This window comes from Ambystoma mexicanum, chromosome 3p (genome assembly GCF_040938575.1).
Source record: "Ambystoma mexicanum isolate Mex_15411 chromosome 3p, UKY_AmexF1_1, whole genome shotgun sequence".
In the NCBI taxonomy this organism is placed as follows: Eukaryota; Metazoa; Chordata; class Amphibia; order Caudata; family Ambystomatidae; genus Ambystoma; species Ambystoma mexicanum.
The window spans coordinates 498,576,235-498,601,808 of record NC_090925.1 but is presented as its reverse complement, the minus strand read 5'-3'; the positions used below and the strand labels follow the sequence as shown (position 1 = coordinate 498,601,808).

At 47.2% G+C, this 25,574-nt stretch overlaps 1 protein-coding gene across 2 annotated transcripts in view; it reads right to left on the bottom strand.

Annotated features, from left to right (window-relative positions):
- Positions 1-13,454: 13,454 nt before the first annotated feature.
- The window catches only part of ADNP (activity dependent neuroprotector homeobox), a 260,973-nt gene continuing 248,853 nt past the window's right edge, over positions 13,455-25,574 (bottom strand). For both annotated transcript variants that reach the window (XM_069651163.1, XM_069651164.1), the window contains exon 4: positions 13,455-17,854. In XM_069651163.1, the coding sequence (XP_069507264.1) occupies positions 14,480-17,854 (3,375 nt within the window). In that variant the 3' untranslated portion in view covers positions 13,455-14,479. The remainder of the gene's footprint in view (positions 17,855-25,574) is intronic.

Below are 25,574 nucleotides of genomic sequence, written 5' to 3'. Positions count from 1 at the left end.
AAGGCTTCACAGTTTGCAAACCGTTTATTTTTACCTAGCTCATCGGTGGTGGAGTGAAAGAGGTCACCAACCTCGAATGGAAGGTCCAATATGCATTTCTGGACGTCTGTGTTAAACTTAGCACAAAGCCAGGCAGTCCTTCTCATGTCCGTGGCGATGCATATGGCCCGGCCAGAGGTGTCAATGTGGGCCACGGTGGATACCATGATTTTCTGCACCACCATTTTAGCCTCTGCCAGTCCCGCCTTGAAACAGGACTGGCTCTGCACCAAAGGTTCTGGAAGGAAGTTGGCTATTTCCCTCCAAAACCTCTGGTTAAAGGCTGCCAGCATGGCATCTACATTGGATTGACGAAGATGCAGCGAAGCGTTGGAATAAAGCTTCTTCCCGTACGCCTCCAAGATCTTCTCTGAGGATGACAAGCTTCGAGTAGTGATGACGGCCAAGGAAGGCCTTGGGTGATGGTGTGTCAGGGTACTCTTCCTTGTCTGTAGCCACCACAGTGTCCAGCTGGTCCAGAGCCGGTGGAGGCGTGCTGGGTGCCAAGGGTATACGTGTGGAGTCCGGAGGCTGGTACAGAATCGCCTGAACTGTGGGAGGCAGGAGAGCCGGAATCGAAGGGGCCGGCATAGGCAGCAGGGGCTGCACCGGGGGAATGATCATAGGTGCAGGGGCCGGAGGGAGCTTGTCCCCGATCGCATCCTAAAGGATGCCCCCCTCCCCATCTGAGGCGATCTCATGAGAGTGAGTAACTTTTCAAAGAACCTGTCCTCGCAGGCCAGTGGGGTGGTAGGTGATCTTGATGGGGTAGCAGGCAGCTGATGCGTACTCCGTCTAGCTGGTTGCAGGGTAAACCTGCACTGCAATGCTGATGGATAGGCTGTAGGCCACGTACCGGATGACACCAGTCCCACCTTGTAACGTTTTCTCCCACCTGCTCTGTTCCTTGGGGCGGTATTGGACGAGAGATCAACTTGTCTGGCGCAGCAGATATCTTGTCAAGCTGCAAGTCACATGCTGAAGTCGTGGTGCTTGGCTCCCTGGGCCTGGCATCCTCCAAGACTCTTGGCGGTGGAGCATGAGACCTGCCCTGCACCTCAGGCCGAGGCCTGGTAGGCGTGTTGCCCTCGGCAGTATCGCTGGCAGTACTGCATGCAGGCACCCCCTCGGACATGTTGCCGGTACCAGGGCGTAGCCCCTCTGGTGTACACCCAGTAAAAGAACCTTGCAGTCCCTCAGCACGGTCTCCGGAAGGATCTATAGACCCCGCCCCCCCTGGCCTGGCGGCCGGTAGTTGAACTAGCCTTAGTACCCGTGCTGGTGTGATGAGTTTCCTCCGGCCCGGGCGTTTCCTTGGGAAGGAGTCGCCCTTGCTGGGTGCGCTGGAAAAGAGCGGCCCTCACTTGGGCCTTGACCTATGTCTGGTAAATAAGTCCTCTGGAGGCGACTTCTCTAAGAGCTCTCTCCACCTAGAGCGATCTTTTCTTCAGAGCACACGATGGCCGAGACAAAGAGCATGGGATCGGATGTATGAAGAGGCTGGACACCTGCTGAAGTCAACATGAACTGGGAGGAGCTGGGTTCCAGAGAACAGAGTACCTGATTGATAAAAAGACAAAAAGACAGAAGAAAGTATGGTATGGAAGAGCGTGTGGCATTACATGGCCGAAGCTAAACCCTGGAGAGTTGGTGAAATCGGCCCGTTCCCGTCGATGCAGAAAATGGGACTGAGGAGTAGCGCCGGAGGGTTGAGTCAGGAGAGCGCATGCTCCTAGGGCCGCGCCCCGCACGCCTCTAAATGTAAAGGCGAAGATTTTTTTCTGGTGAAAAAGGTTCCGTCACCCGTCCCTAGCGAGGGACGCCCATGCAGTATGGAGGAAAGGGGACGGGACATAAGAGTATGTACGACTGTCTTCGGCGAAAACAACCTCATGGAAGAGGCACAGCCTGGCTTTAGAACTACCAGGGGTACTGAATAAGTTATGTGCTCAATCTATTATATACTCAAAAACAGTGTGGATTTAAGTACAGATTGCAATCCTCCTGTTGCACATCTGAGCTGCTTCATCAGTCACGAGATCCTTCCAAAATGACTGGAAGGCATTGGTAATAAAAGTACAGCTCTTCTTGTGGTCACATCTTTCCTCACAGGAAGAACCGAAACCATGATCATGAATCCCTACAAATCACACCATTGCACATTAACCTCTGGCGAGCACCACAAAGATTTGCATTGTCACCTTTCTATTCAACATCTACACAACCCCCCTACTGGACCTCAAGCGATCTGGCATCACCAGCTTCAACTATGCAGATTACAATTAATCTACCAAACCTAGAACATCTTGCCAACAAAAAATTTGAAAATATGCCTTACACATGCAGACACATTGATTACAGGGCAGAGTTTTAATCTGTTGGCTAACAAAACAGAGCCGATTCTCTGCAATCCAAAAACCTCCAACACATCCACAGTCACTTAGCCTGACAGGCTGGACACATGCCAAATACAGTCTACCATGGTAAGGAATCTGGAAACCACAATTGAAAACACCCACACACTTGAACCAAAGGTTAAAGCCATCACTGGAAACTGCTTCTTCCAACTCCGCACTCTACCTCAGATCGTACCTTACTTAACCTTCACTCATAACAAAAACTGATATCCAATTCTCCCCGATAGGATTTTTAGGTGGGAGTATGTTACTCCCCATTTTTAAACATTGAGAGTAAATGTGAGTAAAAATGACTTTTCTTCTTTGTAAGAGTAAAATGCATGTGATATCCAGCAGATGTGTGCAAAAACTGTATGGAAATCATTACCATGTGGCAGCTTTCTGCATTGTGACAGAACACACCTTTCACTCTCTCCTGTATATATTTAAGTGTTGAAAACACAAAAACCTAGCCAATGACATAGTAAAGCAAACATGAATTGTATGTGCAGAGAGGCATGACTTCTTGCTAAATTCTATACCTAATCTCATGGTTAAATGGTTATTTATATAGCACGTTTGGCAAAGCGCTGTACATAGAACATATTTATTACAATTATCACCAAACCGAAGTTGGTACTCCTTTATCAACCTTGAACAGATGAAAGGCTGAGTTGGCCTCTCCGGGATTCGAACCGTAAACCTACAGATCACACACAGAACGCAGCAACGAGCGCTCAACCGGCTGAGCTATCTTATTGGCTAACATCCTTCTGAGGTCGATAAACTGAGTATCAACTGAAGTATAATAATCACAGTGCCTAGATGTTGGAGGAACCATGTAGATAGATATGGTTTAATTTACTTACCTGTAACTATTATTTCTCCAGAATAAGGGAGTGGCATGGATTCACATGCTCATGAACATTCAGTCAGGCTGGGAATCCTCTGTAAAAGAAAAAAACAAACAAAAAAAATCACTCACTTTAAAACTGTATTTCTCCTCTAAACAAATCCTTGTCCTCTCGGTCATACTGCCCCGATCCAATGGCTGTCCTCTCCCTAAGCTCCACCCCTGGTGGTCATCTTCAGATTTGGTAAGCCCGTAAAGAGGGAGGGTTTGCATGCAAGACCCATGTTGGAGAAGAATAGTTAAAGGTAAGTAACTTAAACCTTCTCCAGCATGGGGTCTGGCATGGATTTACATGTTCATTAATAACGAATACACTGCAGTACATATAGACAACAGGGGTTTGCAATGCTCAACAGAAGCAATAAACACGTCTAAAAACAGAGCACCGATTGGCCGATTCGGAACTCTGCCCTGGAATCCCCGTTGAAGGTGTGCGTGGACCTCCACGTAGCAGCCCTTCAGATGTCAAGCAGAGGCACATCAGAGAGAAACGCAGTTGTTGCTGCGAAGGATCTGGTTGAATGGGCTCTGGACGGCTTGCCAGTGGCCTGCTAGTCAGTCGATAACCTGCATGATGCAGCCGGAGAGCCACCTGGAGATGAAAGCCTTCAACAAGGCCTTTCCCAGATTTACAGGTCCAAAGTTGTCAAAATGAAGTCTTGTTAAAATACTTTGTACGTGCCACAAACAAAATTGAAGGCGTGAGCAAGGTCCATCGAATGCAAGGCCCCCTCCACCGGCAACAAATTCAGAAAGAAGACTGGTAACACCAAAGGTTCGTTGAGGTTGAATTTCAACAGTAGCTTTGGCATAAAGGTGGGGTGTGAACGCAGTACCACCCTTGAAGCGCAGAAAGACAAGCAAGGCTGGCCGAGGTAATAACCACAAGGAAAGTAGTTTTCCACGAGAGAACCTTGAGCGGAGCCTGATGCATAGTTTCAAAGGGTGCTCCATGAGCTTAGTTAGCACAACATTGGGCTCCCAAGCCGGGCAGGAGCCTTCCCCGTCGGGACATTTCTGAAGAGCCCCTTGAGGAACTACTTGACGAGCCTGTGAGAACACACACAGCTCTGCACGGATACCTGGTGTACCCGAATACGACGGTGAGATGCACCTTGATAAAAAAAAAAGGCGTCTGCCAGTCCCGCTTTGGCCAAGGAAAGCAAGTATGGTAGAAGTTGAGGGCTTCGACAGGCAGAAAGGTAATCTTCAGAGTCTGGCACCACAAGAAGCGTTTCCATTTATTTCTGTATCACTTCAACATTGACAATGTTCTGGCCTTGGCCAGGGTGTCCTTACATTCTGTGGGTAAAGCATAACATCCAAACTCAAGGGCTGCAGGAGCCACGCCCTCAGATTCAGAGAAACCGGGTCGTGATGCAGAATCGCCCCTTCTCTGGCGAGAAGGTCCGTGGACAGCAGTAGCTTGATGGACAGGGGCACTGACAGGCGTGCAGATACCAGATCTGCCTCAGCGATGAGCATCATCCTGCAGTGGCACTGTGAGTGAGTTGATCACACGTAAGAGGGGTGGAAACAGGGGGGTGGGTGGGAAGTGTATAGCTACTGTCCCTTCCACAGGAACGAGAACGCATCCCCCAAGCTCCTCGGTTGAGGGCATCTGGCGGCAAAGATCGATTTGGGGTAACCCACATTTGTCGAACAGCAGATCCACCTGGTCCTGGCAAAGCTCCCACTCATAGCAAGAACACAGTTCCCTGCTGAGAGAGTCTGCAATGGTGTTCTTGATGAATGGTCCACTGCCACAAGTCCTGGGCCTCATTGGAGAGTGCCAGAGACAGGGTGCCCCAGTTTCCGGATGTAGAACATGGTTGTGGTGTTGTTTTAAGATCCTAACCACCTTGTCCTTCAATAACGGCAGCAAAGACCCGAGAGCCCCGAACACGGCCCGGAGCTTCAGTATGTTGTTGTGTAGGTCCCTATCCTCTGGATATCTGCTTCCACATCCCCACTCGAGAAGAACCGCAATTTTCTGCAATTTGTAGTTCAGGGTCAGCATTACCAGTTCAAGGATCTGCCTTTCAGACTAAGTCAGCCCAAGGGTGTTTACGAAGTGTTTGGCCCCGGTGGTGGCACATCGTCTGCAAGGCATCCAGGTATACCCCTACCTGGATGACTGGCTGGTGCTTTCCTACCCACAATCTCTGGCAAGCGAACACAAACAGCCAAGACAGTACGTCTTCTGATGGAGCTGGGGTTCTTTAAGTACTTGTTGAGATGACAGATTCAGAATCTGCCTCCAACCCCCAGTCTTTTTTTTGAACTAGTAAGTATCTGGAATAGACTCAGAGCTGCTGGGGGATGGGCACCATCGCCCCTTTCCGTAACATGGACCGCACCTCCTGCAGAAGCTGTGACCTGTTTGGTTCTTGCTGCTGAATCCGAGGGATACAAGGACATCTGTGTGGGAACTCCAAGCTGTGCCCGTCCGAGAGCACCCAGCACCCATCTATCTGTGCTGATTTTCCCACATGCTGATGAACTTAGCCAGCCGGCCTCCCACTGGGGTGCGTAAGTGGGGACCCAGAGCCACAGCAGGTTCAGGCCTGCTTGGTGGGGTGGAGGTGTGTTCTGCCTTGCGGGTGGCACTGCCGCTGACCTCCACTGCCTTGAGGGCGTCCCCTGTATGCTACTTGAGTTGAAGAGAATGAAGGCGGACGTAAGGGGTACTATAACCCTTTGTAGATATTCCTGGCTTTCTATGGAGGGGCAAAAAGCAAAAGGACAAGGATCAACACTTTTGCAAAGTTCTGAGGGAACATGCCGTCTGTGTAGGTCTTTATTGCCTGCAAGGACTCATCAACCACCTTTCCGAAGAGGTTCTCCCTGTTGAAGGGCATATCTAGGACCTTAGCCTGAATGTCCTAGCGGAAATGTGTAGACTTAAACCAACCATGACGGCGTAGAGGCATCCCGGTCCCCATCTGCCAAAAACCTGTATCTGTGATGTCTACCGCCACTGTGATCCAAGGCCACTTACCCCTTCCAGAAAAAATTCCAGTGCCTCGACCTACTTGTCTTCGGGTAGGAAGTCCAGGATAGGGCCCAGTTTGTATCTTGGCATGGGCATTTGCTGCCTTGATGGTAGAGGCTGCCGTGTAAATTATTCTCTTGCCCATTGCATCCAGTTTCTTCCCCTCCTGGTCCGGAGGTACCACAACTGCCAATGACTGGTTCGCCAAGCGTTTCCTAGCTGTGGCCGAGAACTAAGGGCCTTGGGAGCCAAATCGGGCAACCTGTGCTTTTCCAATCTATTCTGCTTGGTCGGGGTTATACTTGGCTTCTTCATTAGGGCTAGGCCCTCCTCCCAGATGTCGTCCAGGAAGGGAATGGACATGGTCTTCCTTCTCGACTAGCTTTGTTGGTACAGGAAACCCTCCGTCTCCAGAGAACTACCTGAAACCATTCTGAGGCAGAGATAACCAAATGAAAAGATCCAACTTTGTCCGGAGGGGAGGCCCTATGGAGCTCGTCCACATGCAGAGTCACCTTATCTGCTGAAAGGAAATCGTAGTCCTAGTCGGTACCAGTAGCTGTGTCCGTGCCCACGTCCGTGTGTGGATCCAGAGCTCTGGAAGGAGTCTTGTTGTGACACTGTAGCGGTGGATGATGTAGAGGACCCCCGCTCCCCTTGTACTTTCTTTTGTAGAGGAGAGTTGACCCTCCAAGGTTCTGGGGGTGCCGATCCCGATGGAGGCATCCTTTGCTGGATTTTGGTGACCAGTGTGTGCAGGGTGGACAGAATGTCCAGAGACACGTCCCTAGGTCTAGGGGTAAATTGAGCCAGAGGAGTAGGATCCAAGCTAATGAGTCTCCTCTTCCACAGAAGGAACCGAGGTGCTCTTTCAGATCCTTTCCCTCCATGGTCTGAGCAACACCCATTGTGCGGATCGTGGTCCTCGTCGGTACTCTAATAAATCTGCTCCGGTCCATCCTCAGTAGCCTGCCGGTCCGCATACCTGGGAAGCTCCAGAGGTGGGACCATTTCCCTCTCCTTCTCAGGAGGCTGTTGGGTCGGAGCGGCTGTCTGGACTTTCCCTGGCCCTAGTTCCTTCCGCAACCACAGCTCGCCTTTGCGGGCAAGGACACCCGTGGGGTGGCCACCACTTCTTTCCTGGACCTGCTCTTTCAGACGCACGGTGGACGTCGTTGACTGGGACATCAAAGAGCTTGTAGCTGCCTTTGTCGACGATTCCGTCGACTGTTGACTTGGCCTTGGTTGGAGCCTTAGCTGGCTTCGACAAGTCCTCCCTGAACATTTGTCTCCTCGTGCTACCGCGGACACAGAGTTTGGACTGGGTTAGCGACTTACTCTTTGAAGACTCCTTTCGTTGGCAGGCTCACTGTGGAGTATGGTGATGGCGAACACGTTTTGTCTGAATCTGGACCTGCATCAGCAGCGAACCCAGAAGAGGTAGCATCACAGAGCTTGGGCTTCTCTTGGACCCCCGCATGTGGGGTGTCCTCAAAGGATCTCAATGGATCTCAACCTACTCCCGGAGGGAGAACACTCCTCAGACTGGCCGGTCCTGGATGAGGCTTGACCCTGCCTCAAGGCTTCACCAGAGGCCTTGCTCAACTTAAGCCACGACAGTCTGCTGTATCAGTCTTTTTTGGTTTTCTTTGAGAAACCACGGCACACCTCGCATACCTCATTGTGGTCTGGATGCAGGCAGTGGAAGCATTTAAGGTGTCCATCTTCCACAAAGACGTTTAAGTCACCCTTCATGCAGAGTTTGAAGAGGCTGCGGCATTCTTTCTCCTCAGCCATGCTGAAAGGGTGAAAAGTAGGCCCCAAGGCCTGGCCTTCAGGAAACTGCGATGATCCGACAGTGGATGAAGAGCTTCACCGGTAGCGTTTGTCGAAGACGATAAAGCAAAAAGTCAAATTCAAACTATGAAAAAACACGAAATTAGCTCAGCGCAACTTGAGGACTCCCAACACTGAAGCGTGCAGTAACAATCTGAAGATAGCCACCAGGGGTGGAGCTTAGAGAGAGGACTGTCATTGGATGGGGGCAGTAAGACCAGAGGACAGTGATTGGTGTAGAGGATAAAAACAGTTTTAAAGTGAAATGTTTTCCCTTTTACCAAGGATTCCCAGCCCGACGGGGAATATCACAGGGACAGGTCTATTTCAATTACAAATGTAACTTTCATTTTTTATTTTTGAACAGCGCTTGCTCTTCCTGGAGAGTTAGGTTTTGTTTTAATTGAAGTCTTGAAGCTTTGAACACCTGTGAATGGTGTAATGACAATCACTCTCCATTAAGCAAAGACTCTGCTACCACGGACCGCTCATAGTAATATACCCCATTGACTGCAAAGTTGAATGATCTAAACTAGTCACCTCCTGTCATCCTCGGCCAACTTCTCCACTAATTCCACAGCATGGATTGCATCTTATCTCCAGGGGAGAATCATGAAGGTTTTCTCGGACCAAGCCTGCGCCAACCCATATACTATTAAATGCGGTGTCCCACAGGGATCCTTTACAACCTCTTCATGAAGCCCTTATTTAAATATCTGGATAAGCTAGGCATAACATACAGCAATTATGCGTGCGACAAGCAGGTGCTCATTCCCCTCACAGGTGACTGATGTTGATAATGAAAAGCTAAACCCCATCTATGCCAAAATTCAATCATGCATGGCAGAAAACTGGCAGTGCCTCAATGGAGAAAAAACAGGACTGTGCCTCATTGGCTCCCCGGCTAGCTTAAAAAAGACTTGATGATAAATACAAGGCTTTCGCCATTGACAATACAACTATTCCCGTTTCTCAGGCAGTAAAAACATAGGGGTCTTCCTAGACACCAACCTCACTATGAGCAGACAAGTAAACGCAATTGCATCTGCCTCGGCCTACCACTCAAAACTGATCAATGCAGCCAGGCCCTTTTTGTCCATACAAAACTGCCTCACCATTGCTAGGGCAATAATTGGCTCCCGCTTAGACTACTGTAACACCCTCCTAGTAGGCACTGCTGCAAAAAACATCAAAAAACTGCAAACCATTCAGAACAATGCCCTCCAGGCGGCCACTGGGATCGCAAAAAAAAAAAAAAAACCTCTTAGCCACCAGAAAGTTAGTCCATTAGCTCCCAATCGGCATAACCTTCAAAACCCTCGCCATCACACACAAATGTCTCAACACCGCGCCTTGATATCTCTCAGAGATTTGTAAAGCCCCACTCGGACAGGCCACAAGAACAGCCTATTTCAACTTGGTCATTGTTCCTAAAACCCTAAGGGCCTGCGCAGGAGGCTCCAGTTTCCTTGTCATCGCGACCTCACAATGGAACTCCCTACCAACTCACCTAAGGAGCATTGACTCTCACACAGCCTTCAAGGAAACCATTAAACCATAGCGGTTTGCATAATCCGGTCCCTTGGCCCTTTCCACTTCGACTCCTATTGTAAACCATCAACCACGTAATGTAACCTACTACTGTCTGAATCTATGAATCCCTTTCTTCCTCATGGTTGTTTTTACTTTGCGTAGGTCATGCTCTCTGTAACCCTCGAGCATGCCATACTCCAGTAACTAAGACATCTTCTTGGAACAGCGCCTCGATGCCCTTGGGCTGTAGTGCGCTTTACAAATACAAATAAAATAGACTGGGCATACTCTTCATTTTACACCCTGTTTTTAAGCTTAGAGTGTACATTAAATTATAAGTGTAAAAATTATCTGCCTCCGCATGATTATGCTCACAGCACAGGAACTCTGAAAATACACTACCCATCCTGGATTTCTTGATGTTATTTTCTTGGCCTGGTCTCAGGTCTCCTTACGTGTGCGCACTGAGGCCTTCCGGCGTGTTGCTCCCTATAAGAATTAACTAATTGTGCACTACTGGTTTGCTTTCACTAGAAGAAAAAAAAAAAAACAATTTATTACAAAATATTAATTCTCAATTGCAACTTAGTTTTCATCTTATTAATTATACAACCCTAAAATGCTAGGAAAATAATTATGCACAGTGCTTCTGTTTGCTCCACAGCACAGCAGAAGTCGAATGGAAAGAAACCATTGCTTTTATCAGAGAGTGCAGTTTTATTTTTGAAAGGCTTCAGAGAAATTGTTTGAGGCTTTTCTCCATGGCTTGAAATTACATCAATGTAGCTAAAAATCAAAAGAAGCTTTCTGTTTTCTGTCAAGGAACCCGACCCTTGCACTGCCCTCTGCTCTAAACTTGTGCGTACATGTACACAGGAAAATAATGAAGCGGTCGTATTTACAGGATTTTCCTGCGTAAAAAGGCCTTGTACGAACGTCATCTGGAAGCCTGAGTAATATCATTAGTTCAATCTAGACTAGACTACGCCAACAGACTATTTTAGCTCCCTGAAGAGGTAACTACAAGGAGTCCAAAATGCAACAGCCAGACTAGTCCTCAGGATGAAAAGATTGAAACCGATCACACCAGCAATGCATACTCTCCACTGGCTACCAGACTAGAAAAGGATTAATTTCAACACCATATTAATCACCCATTGCGCCAACCATGGAAAGGGCCGGTTATCTTACAGAAGAGAATTCCAAAACGACATCCCTTCCAGTACACTAAAACCCAACAAAAAATGCAGTAGGCTTAGTCCCCAACTTCAAGAAAAAGTGACAAAGCAGCTCCTCTTTCTCTGCACTGCTCTCGAAACTGTAGCACCCTACCCCTATCCTCCCAGGAGGATAGCTCAGCGGCAGCGTGCTCGACTTGGAAAGATGATGACACGGAGCAACACAGGTTCGATCCCTGGGTCCGCGCTTAGAAACCTCTGGGTATTAAGCGCGTTATAAGTAACCTATCATATCATATCATACCTATGCATCTTTGCCTGGAAGTACACTCCACCCGACATACAGCAAACAGTTCCAGACCTGGCTTTCCAAATAACAATGTTAGAAAAATATCCCAAAAAAATATGCTAGGCAACAGGTATTCTCTTGATTCCGGACAACACTGAGTAAACATGGTGACTTCCCATCATGTAAACAATGTATACTGTGAGAGCCATGTTTATCCCTAGTGAAGGCCATCCTCAGCTCTCTCCCTTACTTACCATGAATAGGTATTCTGGTAAAGAAACACCTAGTATAATGTTTAGCAATCGACTCGAGACTTAACTTGAAACTTTGTAACACTTTGTGTCAAGTACCCAAAACAACTTGAGATCATTTAAAGATCCCCATCAAACAGTTTCCTAATCTTTGTTCGACTAGCAAGCTGGTTGAATTATTTTTTCACCACTTTTTTTTTAACCACAAAACAGATAGATAGTGGGATAGGTATATAGAAAGAAGGGAGAGTGTGCACAGGGGCGGGGCACAAAAAAAAGGTGGCAAAATGTGATTTCACCAGGTAAAGTCAAACAAACTTTATAGATCTGTATCGCTACTGTGAATCTTTGGAATCCTCAATCTCCCAATCAAATCCACACCAAAACTCAATTACAAACTTCACCCAGTTTACTTCATCCCATGCTTCCCACGCTCTATGAACTCTTCACTGCCACAATCTTGCAAACATTTCCAGGGTTTAAAATTGCTAGGAGCCATTTAGCTCCTGCTTCTACCCTAGGAGAGCCTGGCAAGCTTGAAACCAAACAACTACCAAGAGCTGCTTTTGGCTACCCAGGCCAAATGGTACCTTACAAACATGCATACGTGGCATTAACTGAGTGTTTGAGCATGTTAATAAAGATGAATTTGGACATATCTAGGTCACTTTTAAACATACTGGATCATACGCAATGGCCAAAAAGCTAAGTGTGCACCTCATGTGGAAATTAGATTTGCAGTGCACTTGCGGTCCTGGGTCTCCAGCAGTAGCTATGGCTTACTGTATGACCCCGGAAACCCAGGAGCTGGTTTTGGCTCCTGCTCATCTTACCCTACATGTCTGCTCCCTTCCCTCCCAATCAGACACAAGGTCTAGTGTCCTTAACTGCCTCCTACCTGTTCTCCTCTATCGGCCACCACTTAATATTTTGCAAGCAGGGGGACACCCTTTTGGGTAACCAGCACCATGATATACCAATCAGCAAAGAATACAATTTCCCCACATCAGCACACAGTTAACAGGTACTTCTGACCTGCACTCATCAACACTGCAGGTTCTCCGCATCCGTCTGATCACTATCCAGCACCCTCCACCTTCACTCGTTTTTCTTACAGAGACCTGCACAGGGAGCCCAACATTATTGGCAGTAGGGTTCTAGATAAGATCACTTACTTTACCTTAACAAACACAGCAAAGTAGCTCTGAGGTTTCTGGTGAAAGTTGTTGCCCATGCCTTATGAACCATTGCTGTAATGCTTGAAACGAAAGTGGCAAAACAAGTGGTTTAAGGCAGTCAAAACTGATGAAAGAGTGGCAGCCGAAGAACCGCGGCATAGGTCCTGGAGATTTCTTAATAAAATAAAAAGAGTGTGGAGGAACAAGAGTGAAGCACAGCTGTATGTAGCTCCAAAAAGACTTGACAAGCCAAGGAGCATGCACAAGGTCTCACGTCGGGAGGGTGTTCAGGCATGCTCTTTCAATAGGCTTAGAAGGAGCTGCTGCACATCAAACTTTGGTCACAACCCCTTCCAAGTGAGGATATCACATAAGTAAGGAGGAAAGGTGACAGGAAGCAGAAGTACAAATTCATATTGAAGCAGATATCAAGTATTTGTCCAAGCATTTTGGGATCAGCATAGCTGTGTCTGAATGCATAAAACACCTTTATGAAAGGACTACAATGCATTCCCACACAGCCTTTTAACTTTGACACTAACTTTTTCTGATCTCTGGACTTACCCACAAAAGCGATTTAACATTATGCCAGATAAATGAGAAATATTAAATGTTTTATTGTGAAATCCTTTTTATTTTATTTCCTTCCAGCACAACTGCTGCAAGAATGAACCTAGAAGAGTGTCCCTTTAGGTTTTGATTACTTTTCCTTTGAAAAGTATTAATAACTATACCATATATATATATATATATATATATAAAAATATAAATAAGATCTATAAAAAGGGAATGGCATGAAATACAAAGTAACATACACAGTGATAATACTTATAATAAAAGAAAATGTTTACATTAAGCACAATACAGCATTTTATTTAGATGCTTAAATGAATACAAAGAAAATAAAGATCACAAAATTATACATACTACAACGTGTCATATTAGATAGTATAAAGGAATACAACACCAAGCAGGTGTTAAATAAAGAATAACTGAATATCCAAAAAGCAACACTTGTTGGTTTGTGTGTGCTGCCTCAAAACAAAGCACTTTTGTTTTTACAGAGTTAAAGGGTGTCAAAAGGTCTTTGCAAACTTGTTTCTTGCATGTTATTATACCAGAGAAAGTGTCAGAAAAACTGACCTGAAATGCCAGTATGTCAACAACTGTAATTTCCAGGATACTGAGAAGAGAATTCTATAATACAGTTAGAGTCCAGATATATTGTTATGTTGCTGGCCTCTGCTTCGCGATTGTACAGGTTATGTGCAAAAACTAGGTCTGTCAAAAATGTCATACTATAGCAGTTTCAAGCTCTTGCTAGGTAAACTAGATACAGCATTTATTACACAGCAGGGCAACACTAAAAGGAGAAATAAATCTATTTTGGGCTCACAAGAACGATTCCAAAGTCTTCACTTGAATAGGTCTAAAAGACTGTACAAATATACATTTCAACTATTCAGGATGAATACATGAAAACAAAAAGAAATGCGGATCGGGGCTATACACATTGAGGTGGTAGCTCATATGTTGGCCCTAACCTACCATGTGACAAAGGATGTTTAAAAAGACATACAACTGACTGTGTACTGAGTGAAAACAAACAAAAGATAAAATGAACCTCCACTTTTCCCGTGTGCCTTTGAGCCACCAACATCTTTCACATTGTCACTGCGCATCACAGATTCTCATGCAATTTCAGCCAACTGCATGTAGGGAATTAGTCACTAGTACACAACAGTGCCAACAATATCCATTGGCTAGGTGATATAGCACTCAGAAGTTGTAATTAGAATTAGGTTTGCTGAAATGAACATCCCGTAACCTAAGATCGCACCTTGGAACTGAGGGTTCATAAACTGAACAGCTTATACTTGCTGACTGCTCAGTCCTACCCCAGGTAAACTGTTAAGTATTGGTTCAGTTACACTTTCAGTCATATTGTCAAATTGTTCTCCATCTCCACTGTCATTTGTGCTATTTTGCCATTCAATCTGTTGATTTGATGAGCTTTCTTCATTTTCTGTAGCATGCATGGGTGGAGATTGTTTTAACCAAAACTCTTCCACTTTTTTAAAGGAGCTTTTTTTCCATTTTGATGGCTCTTCATCACTGTCTGACATGGAAACATTTGTATCAACCGCTGGCTTTTCATCATTAGCATTTTCACTCAGTGATGGATCATGTGGCCACGTTTCTGGTTTTTCCTCAGTAGGGGTATCTTCAGCATCAGATACTTGCGGTGAGCCTGGTCCACTTACAGAATGTGAAGATTCATCTTCTGATGCACTCTGGTCTTCTTGATCTCCTTCACTATCTGAGCCAACAGATTTTTTTGGTCGATTAGCAAACTCTGTCTCCTCACAGATGGATGTTTCTGCCTCTTGGTCAGTCTGTTCTGGCAAGTTCATACAATCGTCCTCTGGAGTTACCTTTGACTCGCTTTTAGAGTGCAGAAATACCTCAACTGGTGAACTTGTTAGGTTTTCAGATGGACATTCTAAGCACTCATTTACAAAGTTTTCAGTGGGTGACAACACAGCATTATCACTTGGTGATTCCATGTTCTCTTTGGGGGACAACATTGAGTTCTGTTTTAGAGATAGTTCATCCCCTTTTGGAGATGAGCCATCCTCTTTTGGAGAAGACACATTCTGTTTTGGAGACGACACATTCTGTTTTGGAGACAACACATCCTCTTTCAGAGTTTCATCAATGCTAGGGGTAGGTTCATCAATGCTTTCAATAGGATCATCGTCAACATTGTCACAGCTGTCAGAGGAGCTGTCATCTTTATTGTTGTCCAAGTTCAGTTTTTTATCAACCGTTTTGCTAACATTGACCCTTAAACTATCATCAAGATTCTCAAACCTCCACTCAGCACCAAAGTCCATATCATGTTTAACTTTGTTTAGTTCTTTCATGTTAAAGCCAAGCAGCACCCCCGGTTTATACTTTTCACAGTCTCTAACACATTTCTTCCTTTTGTTACTAAAATGGGAAGCAATATCATTTTTCCATAGCCATAAGCTTGCAGCCAATTTCTCAATTTCACGTCTACTTGCATAAGGCTGTTTATTGAAGTAATTAGTAAGAAAGGTTTTTCTCGCTTCATATGAATCATCTTCATGGCCTTTGGGGTCTATAGCAAGAACAACAGGTTCCTCGGGTTTCTCATCAAAGGTGACCGGAGCATCAGTCTCTTCATCAACTTTCCTCCTTTTCATCAATGCCATTTCAACATGATCAAATTGTCGTTTCAAGGGAGTTGTAGTAGGAGTTAAGTTTATCCTAGGTGGTGGGTTAGCCTTTTCTTGTCCATTTTGTGTTTTTCCCACACCTCTGCAATGAACAAGGTGCAAGGTTATCGTTGATGCAGTCATGTTGCTGGTGTAAACACCAAGACAATGTATGCATTTGTATGTTAGTTTTTTCTCAACGGGATGAACTGTTTGGATCACTTGATGCCGCTCCCTCAAATGATGTGCAAGAGCATCAGATATGGGTCCCTTCAAAATTGAAAAGCAAAGAGGGCAAAGCGTTTTGCCTACATCTTTTTTATAGGGAACAGCAGCTTGGGGTGGACTCTTTACAGGTGTATCTATCTTCTCTTGAACTTTGGGTTGTGGCTTTGGAGGTGTGGGTTGTGTATTTTGAGCATGATAAGCAACAGATTCTGCTGGGGCATCTCTTAGATTGTATGTGGTTACGAGTAGGTGTATGTTTGTGTGACTACCCTGCTGTAACGTTAAGTCAAATGTCAAAGTGGAATCTGTTTTGGGACCCATTTCCTCAGTAGGATGAGCCGTTCGCATATGAGCTGCCATTTTTTCAACATCATTGAAAGTTGAGCGGCAATAAGGACACGATAGTCCATGAATTAGCATATGATTAAGTAAGGTATCAGTGGGCAGATAGCGATTACAGTATAGACACTTGCTAGTGAAATTGTGTATTTTCATTATATAGTTTGCTACGGCAGGCACTTTCTCAGCCTTGTGTTCCTTTTCAAAGTGCACACTATATACATTTTCAGGGAACAATTCATTACAGATTGTACAAATCTTCCACTTCTGTGTGGAGGAGGGATTTGCTGCTGCTGCTGCAGCAGCAGCAGCAGCAACTGCGGCAGCTGCTGCTGCAGCTGCAGAAGGTGTTTTTGAGGCAGACTGAACTAGTGATCTTGATGCAGCCTGAGGTGAACTCAATGATGGGTGCTTCAAATGAGATAATCCGCCAGGTGAATTGGAAGAGGGAAGTGAATATCTAACTGGCCCTTGGGATCGCTGATCTGTGCCAAGGGTAAAAGGCCTTCCATTGCCACCAGGAATTAACTGTTTCATTGTTTGAGATGGAGAGGCGATAGAGCCTGGCATGTTTCCACCCATAGATAACCTCATTTGATGGCCACCATAAGTTTGTTGTACAGATTTGACCCCATAACTATTCTGTTGGAGGTGAACATTTGACATCATATTAACCCCTGCTGCATTCAATGGAGGCTTTGGTATACTGAGTCGATTCACCATTTGCTGGGAGGGAAGGTTTCGCATATTTCCAGGGGACATTGGTGACATAGGACCCATTCTTTGAGGCATCCCCAATTGCTTTTTATCCTGTGCTTTCGGAGCGATCATCATTAATGGTTTTGATCTTGGAACTACAACGTTGGTGTGCCCAATCATTGCAGTTACTTGATACCCTATGCGTTCATGGTCTTCAATTACATGCTGCACTAAAGCTTCATAGGACTTCGGCATGAAAAGGCACCTCTTGCAGTGAATACTACTTTCCTCTCTGGGGCTTGAATTTAAAGAGACAGAACCATTAAGCGACTTTTCACCTGCCTTTGCCACATAAGGTGCTGCAACATGTTGAAAATGTTCCCTGTATATGTGCTTTCTAACTACTTCATAGAGAGGATCTCGGTAAGTGCACTTCTTACAGTAATAAACTGCTTGTTCTACGCTGTCAGCCTGCTTAGTTTTAAGGCCATCCTGTTTAACTTTATCTTTGAAATTGCTGATGGCTATACTTTGTGCAACAACATTTGGGGCATGAAATATTTTTATGTGCATTTCCAATGTCTTTTTGGCCCCATTGTAGGTACAGTAGGGACAGTTAAGTAGGATGTTATTTTCAAAGTCATCATTGTGAACGTTCCTAAAGTGACTTTTGTATGCAGAAAAGAATTTTGTTGAAAAAGGACAAGCACTGCAGCAAAATGGTTTCGTCCGGTAGTCCTAACAAAACAAAAAGAGAACAGCATTTATTAGATATTTTTTGCAGGTGAACTGAAAATAGTTAAAGCACGTGGTCTACTAAGATGCAGAATGTCAAGTACTGAAAAAGGCATTAAGAAACAGTATATAAAACATCCCAAATCCAATTTGCAAATTAGCAGTTGTCTACGATAACAAACCAAACTGAACGCATGTCAAAATCCAATCCCAAAGGCTGTGAACGTCGTGGGGAGCTTGACGCAGCTTACAGACAACATTTGCAGGTACACAGTAACAACTCATCAGCAGCTTTATACTGTCAATTGGGCCTGGAAAATACTTTGCCCCACATGTGCTTTTTATTCCTGTCTTTGCAAGGCTACCGGTCTTGTGTTTTCATGGAAGTTCACTTCTTTTTCTGACTCTTCACCATCAGCCCATGCTACAGCATTTTCGACTGAGATCATGCATTTATACCAGGAGCAGATTCTCAAAAAAGCACTGAGCCTCTTGCAGGGGAAACAATCCAACATGCATCATACTTCCAGTTCCACCACCAGTGCTTTAAGATGAAGTGGTAGCAGATACAAAAATAAGCGCATTCATTCTCAGCGGATCCAGGTTCGCCCTCCACCACCATAATTACAAATCCGATATCCGAAAGGCTAAAAAAAAAACTATTACAATAAACAAATTCTGAACTGTGGCAGCAGCAACAAAGAACTCCACAAGACCATCTGCAAATGTGTGAAACCTATTTGCACCTCTGCCCAATCCACTTCCACACAACCACTCTGCGACTCCCTCTCACTACATTTCTACAATAACGCACTTGACAGGATGGCAACCATTAACACCAAATTGTCCTCGCTCACCCCCTACACCGACTCCCCCTGATCCCATTGGCCTAGCGCCCAGTTTACCAACCTTCAACTCTTTCAAACCCTTGAGACAAATTCCTTGGCCTACTATCAGCCAACAAACCCTCTGGGTCACGCCTCGACCTCTGCCCTGCCCCTGTTCTGAAAGAAATATTCTCCTTTACCTGAGCAGGAGACCATGCAAGTACCATACTAAACGACTCCCTCAACTCTGGCATCTTCCCTGAAGCCCTTAAAATAGCACATATCAAGCCACTCGTTAAAAAAGGCATCTGTCAAACCTCTTGAATCTAAGAATTACAGGGCAATCTCCAACAATAGATTGCTCACAAAACTCATTGACCGGACTACATACTCCCAGTTCAACTACTTTGTAGAATCCAACAAACTCCTCGACCCCACACAATCAGGCTTCAGACCCAGACATGGAACAGAAACCACTCTGATCTCGATCTGGGATGATCTCAAGGTCACGGCAGACGCTGAGGATTGCACTGCGCTGATTCTCCTTGATCTCGCTGTAGCCTTTGACACGGTTAACCATTCAATCCTCCTTGACCGCCACCACTCCCTAGGAATCCGTGGCTCGGCACACAAGTGGATTGCCTCTTTCCTCAGCAACAGGAAACAAATTGCCTTCCTCTCTCCTCGTCTCAACTGCTCGCCCTGTGACCACTGGAGTACCCCAAGGTTCATGCATCTCTGCTCTCCTTTTCAAGCTCCGACACTGTACCAGGAATCAACCGCTGCACAACCTCTCCTGTTTAAACTATGCAGACGATACCCAAATTATCCTAAGAATCCTCAAGACAACAACCGACCCATGTCCTGACCCTGAAGCTTGTCTGTGATATTGACCAATGGATGACAAGTAACCACCTCACATCAGAAATCATGGTGTGGGGCAATACTGCCTTTCTCCCACAACCACTCCCATGCCCCCCGCTCCCTCCATCAGCCCATCACCCCCTCCCTCCAACATATTCAAAAACCTAAGCTGGACTATGGACTCGGATCTAACTCTCTCTCGTCAGATTAATGTTTCAAAATGCTGTCACTACAACCTGAAACTTCTTAAAACAGATTTTTCCTTACCTCTCCTACCCCAAGAGACTTGCTGCTGCTATGTCTATTGTTATGTCGAGACTGAACTATGCCAACTCCTTATATCTGGGAGCACCGGCATACCAACTGAACAAACTCCAAAGAGCCCAAAATGCTGCTGCCAAACTCCTCCTCGCCCTGCGAAACAGACCACATCTCACCTACTCTCCGAACCCGCCAATGACTCCCAGTTGGACAAAGGGCCACCTTCAAGACCCTATGCATTAACCACCGAGCAGTGCACAAGACCAGCCCAGGGTACCTACAAGAGAAGATATTACCCTGCCTCCCATCTCGCACCCCAAGATCAAGCACTGACCACTTTCTAGTGATTCCGACGTCTTCATTCTATCAGGATCAGAGGTTCCGCTTTCTCAGCCTTGGCACCAACTCTGTGGAACTCACGCCACCCACATATTCGACACACCCAAGACTGCATGGCCTTCCGCAAAGCCCTAAAAACTTGCCTCTTTCCATAATGTCAACTAAGACCATGTAAGGCTGCCGACACCCTGCAACCATCCCGAGCAATGACGCCACTGAATGCGGCTATTTAGTCTCGAATGAGTTTACTTTGAACGCAGCACTCGCAAATGCCCACTTGGAATTCGGAATAGCGAGCTCGATTAATCAAACCTCCAGCCAGACACTGACCTCTGCTATCACTATGCTCACTCTCTACTTTACACCAACACACAATTAGAGCGCAGCTACACCCCTCGATCAATTTCGGCCTAGCTGCTCACATTCAAAAATATTTCATGAACACCTCAACATTCTTTTAAAACGCAGCTATACCCCACGAAAATCGGCCTAGCTGCACACATAAGCATACTACACAGGGCTAATGCAGCCAGAACCCAGTCTTGGTGTCCATCCTCCAGACAGCACACATTCAAATGATATCAAATACCACCACACCCAATGCTAGGATGCAGCTACCATTAGGCAATCGCATCAGCTGTGCACATAATCTGTGCACCCAAGCACCTTATGACCCCCCTACTCTCTCGAATAACCTGGAATACAGTTGGGGCGTTCAACCACCAACACTTTGAGGTCATACCAATGATATATAGAGCGCTATATAAATGCCCAATAAACGCCTGTAGGTTAAACAGCTCAGTGGCACAGTAGTAATATCAATGATTGTGGGGGCAAGATTAGGGGAAGTTGGAAAAGAGCGGACCCCAGGTAGCCTTCTGGGCTATACACAGCTATCAATCTGGCTACGAGTAAAGGAGTATTCCTCATGTGGTAACATCTCCAGTGTTGCTTAGACTACAGTAGATTTGGGGTCGATGCAAGTAATTTATAAAAACACAAAGGGTGAGGGAGAAACGAATTGTCAAGGGGAGATATGGGGAGGTTATAAAAAGACCAGTTACAAAAACCACAATCCTGCTTCTCAAGGCACCCAGATAGAAAGCCATCACAAATGCTGGTACCCTTACACGTAGTTAACCACATTGAAAGCACAGGAAGAGCTAGCAATTTCTAGCCACGGCACCAGAGTATCTATGGCTTTGCAGGCAAGTAAGATTAACAACTCTTCAGAAATCAATAAGCATATGGTGCCAGGCAAAGCATGTGAAAACAAGTAGCAAGAAGCACCATACACTAAGAAGGGGAAGAACTCAGTAGCAGGTGGGCAAAAGAGTAGACTGGAAGGAGGAGAAGCGGGGGAAATGGTTGCCAGAATGGCTTGTACACTTTATGCTGTAAATGCTAATGTGTGAATGGAACCTAGAATGAGTACTATGAACGTTTTAGATTTGGCTAGACTTTGCGACATTTGGCGAACCCAAACCAGTTCTTTGCTGGTCTGCATGTTGCATTGGTTGCTACTGTTCAGTTATCAGCTAATCGTCTAGTTATAGATGCACATGTACTTCTCATTTACATAGTGTGCCACCACAACAGACAATACCATTGAGCTCCCTTGTGGTTCAGATGTCATGCTGACAGTTAGTACTTTGGAAACACATTTGATTCAAGTTAGGTGCCCACCACTAGAAGTTCAGTGTCTGGGGAACGTGGAAATATTATAAGTTACTCACTGTAATGACTAACATACTCTTAGTCCATAGTCCCCTTTCCTCCATATTGCATGGGCGTCCCTTGCAAGGGACGGGAGACGGAACCTTTTTCACCAGAAAAATCTACTTCCCTCTAAATTTAGAGGCGCAGCCCTGGGTGCATGCGCTGCCATGACTCCATTCTCCAGCGCCAGACCTCAGTCCCCAAAGATGCGTCGACAATAGAATTACCATTGCCTAATGACACCAGATTATTTGGGGAGGGGAACCTATGGAGGAAAGGAGACTAGGGACTAAGAGAATGTTACTCACTACGGTGAATAACTTATAATTACTCTTACGTCCCGTCCCCTTTCCGCCATACTGCATGGGCGATTACAACTGAATGTAGCCCCAGGGTAGAGAGGAGACCCTCCTTAAGCAAACAGGTTCCGGAGAACCACCTGTCCGAAAGCTGCATCTGATCTGGAGCCTGCATCCAAACAGCAATTCTTGCAGAGAGCAGAGGGAGAGGCCCATGTGGCCGTCCTGCTAATGACCTGCCAGGGCACATGGTGTTGAAAGGCGATGGCCGTTGCCTTGGCCCCGACTGCGTGGGCATGCATGTTCGCCGGAAGGGGTCTATACTGGCCCTCGTACGCTTCCCTGGTGGCCGAGACCATCCAGCGGGAGATGGAGGCATGATAGCCCGGCATGGCGCCTCCAAAGGTGATAAATAGGGCATCTGACTTGCGGAAGCCCTTGATCCTGTCCAGGTAGAATTTCAGGGCACGCCTGACATCCAGGCAATGCTGAACTCTCCAAGGCTCGTCCTTCGGGTCTGCAAAGAATGTAGGAAGGACAATCTCCTCGTTTAAGTGAAATACTGATGGCACCTTAGGTAAAAATGCCGGATGGGTCCGCAGCACCACCTTGTCCTTGTGAAAGGTGGTGTACGGCTCTGAGGCGACTAGCGCCTGGATCTCACTGACCCTGCGCGCCGATGTGAGGCCGACTAACAGCGCCGTCTTGATGGTGACCAGCCTGATCTCCGCCGTCACCATAGGCTCAAAAGGCTTGTACGCGAGGGCGCCCAAGACCAGATTCAAATCCCACAGAGGGTGTGGCTTCCTGATGGGTGGGTAGAGCCTAGCGAGCCCGGCCAAATGCCTCCTGACTATCGGGTTCGAGGAGGAGAAGACCCCTTCCTCAGAGTTCCTGTAGACCCCAATGGCTGAGAGGTATGTGCGGCAGGTGTCCACCTGTACACCAGTGTTGGCGAGGTGAGATGAGAATGACAGCACGTCGTCCAATGAGCAAGCCAGCGGGTTGATGTCCTTGGAGTGGGTCCAGTGGCAGAACCTGGTCCATTTACTCTTATACTGGGCCACAGTAGCCTTGCTCCTAGCCCCCTGTATGATTTCCAGGTTGGCTTGGGCTAGGGTGAGATGGCTGAGCGTCACCTGCTCAGGAACCACGCTGTGAGGGCCAGCTTCTGGGGGATGGGGTGGATGACCCTGCCCCCCTGCTGTGTCAGAAGGTGTGCTGGGCCCGTCGGGAGGTGGATTGGCGGGACCGCCGAGAGGCTGAGCAGCTCCGAGAACCATGGCCATGCTGGCCACGGAGCTATCTGAATGAGGTTGATCTGGCGAGACTCCTTGAACTCGCAAAGTACTCTGTGAATCAGTGGAGTGGGCGGGAAGGCGTATGCGGACATGCCGTTCCATTGAATCCATATGGCGTCACCCAGGGAGCCCAGGCCATGCCCCTGCCAGGAGGCGAACTAGGGGCACTTCTTTTTTGTGCTTGGTGGCAAAGAGATCCACCTGGGGGAAGCCCCAACAGTGGAAGATCTCCCGTGCAACAAGGTTGTTCAGCTGCCACTCATAGTTGCCCGCTCCCAACCTGCTAAACCTGGCCGCTTCAAGGTTAGATTCCCCCGGAACGTGTTCTGCCGTGAGGTAGACGTCGTTCTCCGAGGCCCATTCCCACATGCTGATTGCCAGTTTGCCCTCGATTGTTGATGTAGTACATACTGGTCGAGTTGTCTGTCTGGATGAGGACCACTCTTCCATTGATACGTGGGAGGAAGGCTCCGAGAGCTAAACAGATGGCGTTCAGTTCCAGCCAATTGATGTGGTATTCTTGTTCTTGATGGGTCCACGTGCCGTGGACCGAAAGGTCCTCCAGGGTGGCTCCCCAACCCTCTTGGGAGGAGTCTGTGGTAATAGTCACCTGAGGGACGGGGGCCGGAAAGGCTTGGCCGTCAGGTTGCAGTCCCTGGACCACCATGTGAGGTCTGGGTGGAGAGAGATGGGGATCCTGATCATCTAAGCCTGAGAGCCCCCTTCCACAATGATGCAAAGTGTAGCTGAATCGTCCTCATCATGAGTCTTGTGTGGGCTATAGCCAACAATACCGCTGCAAAGAGGCCCAGCAGATGCTGGTACCACCAAGCCGAAGTAGAGCCCCGGCTGAGGAAGTGGGATGTGGCTCTTCTGAGGGCCAAGATCTTGTCCTCTGAGGGGAAGATCCCCTCAGAGTGCGTGTCGCAGATGAGGCCCAGGAAGGTCAACGACTGTGTGGGTTGCAGTTGTGACTTCTTGAGATTGAGCGAAAAGCCCAGGTTGTGTAGTGTGTTCATCAGTGCATGGGAGGAGTGGTGAACTGCTTCCTGAGATGTAGCCCTGGCGAGCCAGTCATCTAGGTAGGGGTGCATATGAAAGCCCTGAGCCCGGAGGAGGGCTGCCAACGCATTCATGAGTCTGGTAAAGATCCTGGGGGCCGATTTGAGGCCAAAAGGTAGGACCGTGTACTGAAAATGGCATCCCATGATCCTGAACCGGAAAAAAGACCGATGGGGTTGCCAGATCAGGACGTGCAGATCGGTGCCCTTCAGATCCAGGGAGCACATCCAGTCTCCCCTGCATAGTGTCTCAGCAATAAAAGCTGGCATCACCATCTTGAACCTCTGGAGAGGTAAGGAGAGGTTGAGGGTGGAAAGGTCCAGTACAACTCTCAGGCCAGCCTGGTTCTTTTTCTGAATGGCGAAGATCCTGGAGTAGAAGCCTGATCCCCGCTCGGAGGTTGGGACTTCCTTTACAGCCTAGCTCAGGACGAGCGACCGAATCTCTGCCAAAAGAATTGCTGTCCCAACTTGCGAGAGAGGGGGGGGGGGAAGAGGAGGGAGGAGAGGCAGGTAGACATTACCACGAGGATACTACTGACAGGATCCAGGGGTCCAAGAAGTTCTGTCGCCAAAAGTGTGTGTGAAGAGCAAGCCTGCCCCCCCACTGGCGACACATGGACCTGAGTGGGTCTGTCAGAACTTCTTTCCCTCAGCGGCTGAGGCAGGGGAGGGGGACTGGAAAAAGCCCTTGCCCCCCCCACACCCGCTTTTTGATGCTTGCGCCAACTAGGGGTCGGCGAGCGTTCCGGCTGCCTAGACCTCTGTTCCTGGATCCACGGAAGCCTCCAGATGAGCGACCCTTATCCGAGCGTTGCCGAGACTGGGAGTATGCCTTGGGCGTGGCCTTTGTCAGAATGGTTGAGAGCTACTCTTCTTCTTGTCCAGCTCTTCGTCTGTGCTGGAGTGGAAGAGGTCACTGCCCTCGAAGGGCAGATCTACAATACGTTCCGGGACATCCGGGTTGAACTTGGTTGCCGGGAGCCAGGCCATCCTTCTCATGTCCGTGGTAATACAGATGGCACGTCCAGAGGCATCAATGTGTGCCAGCG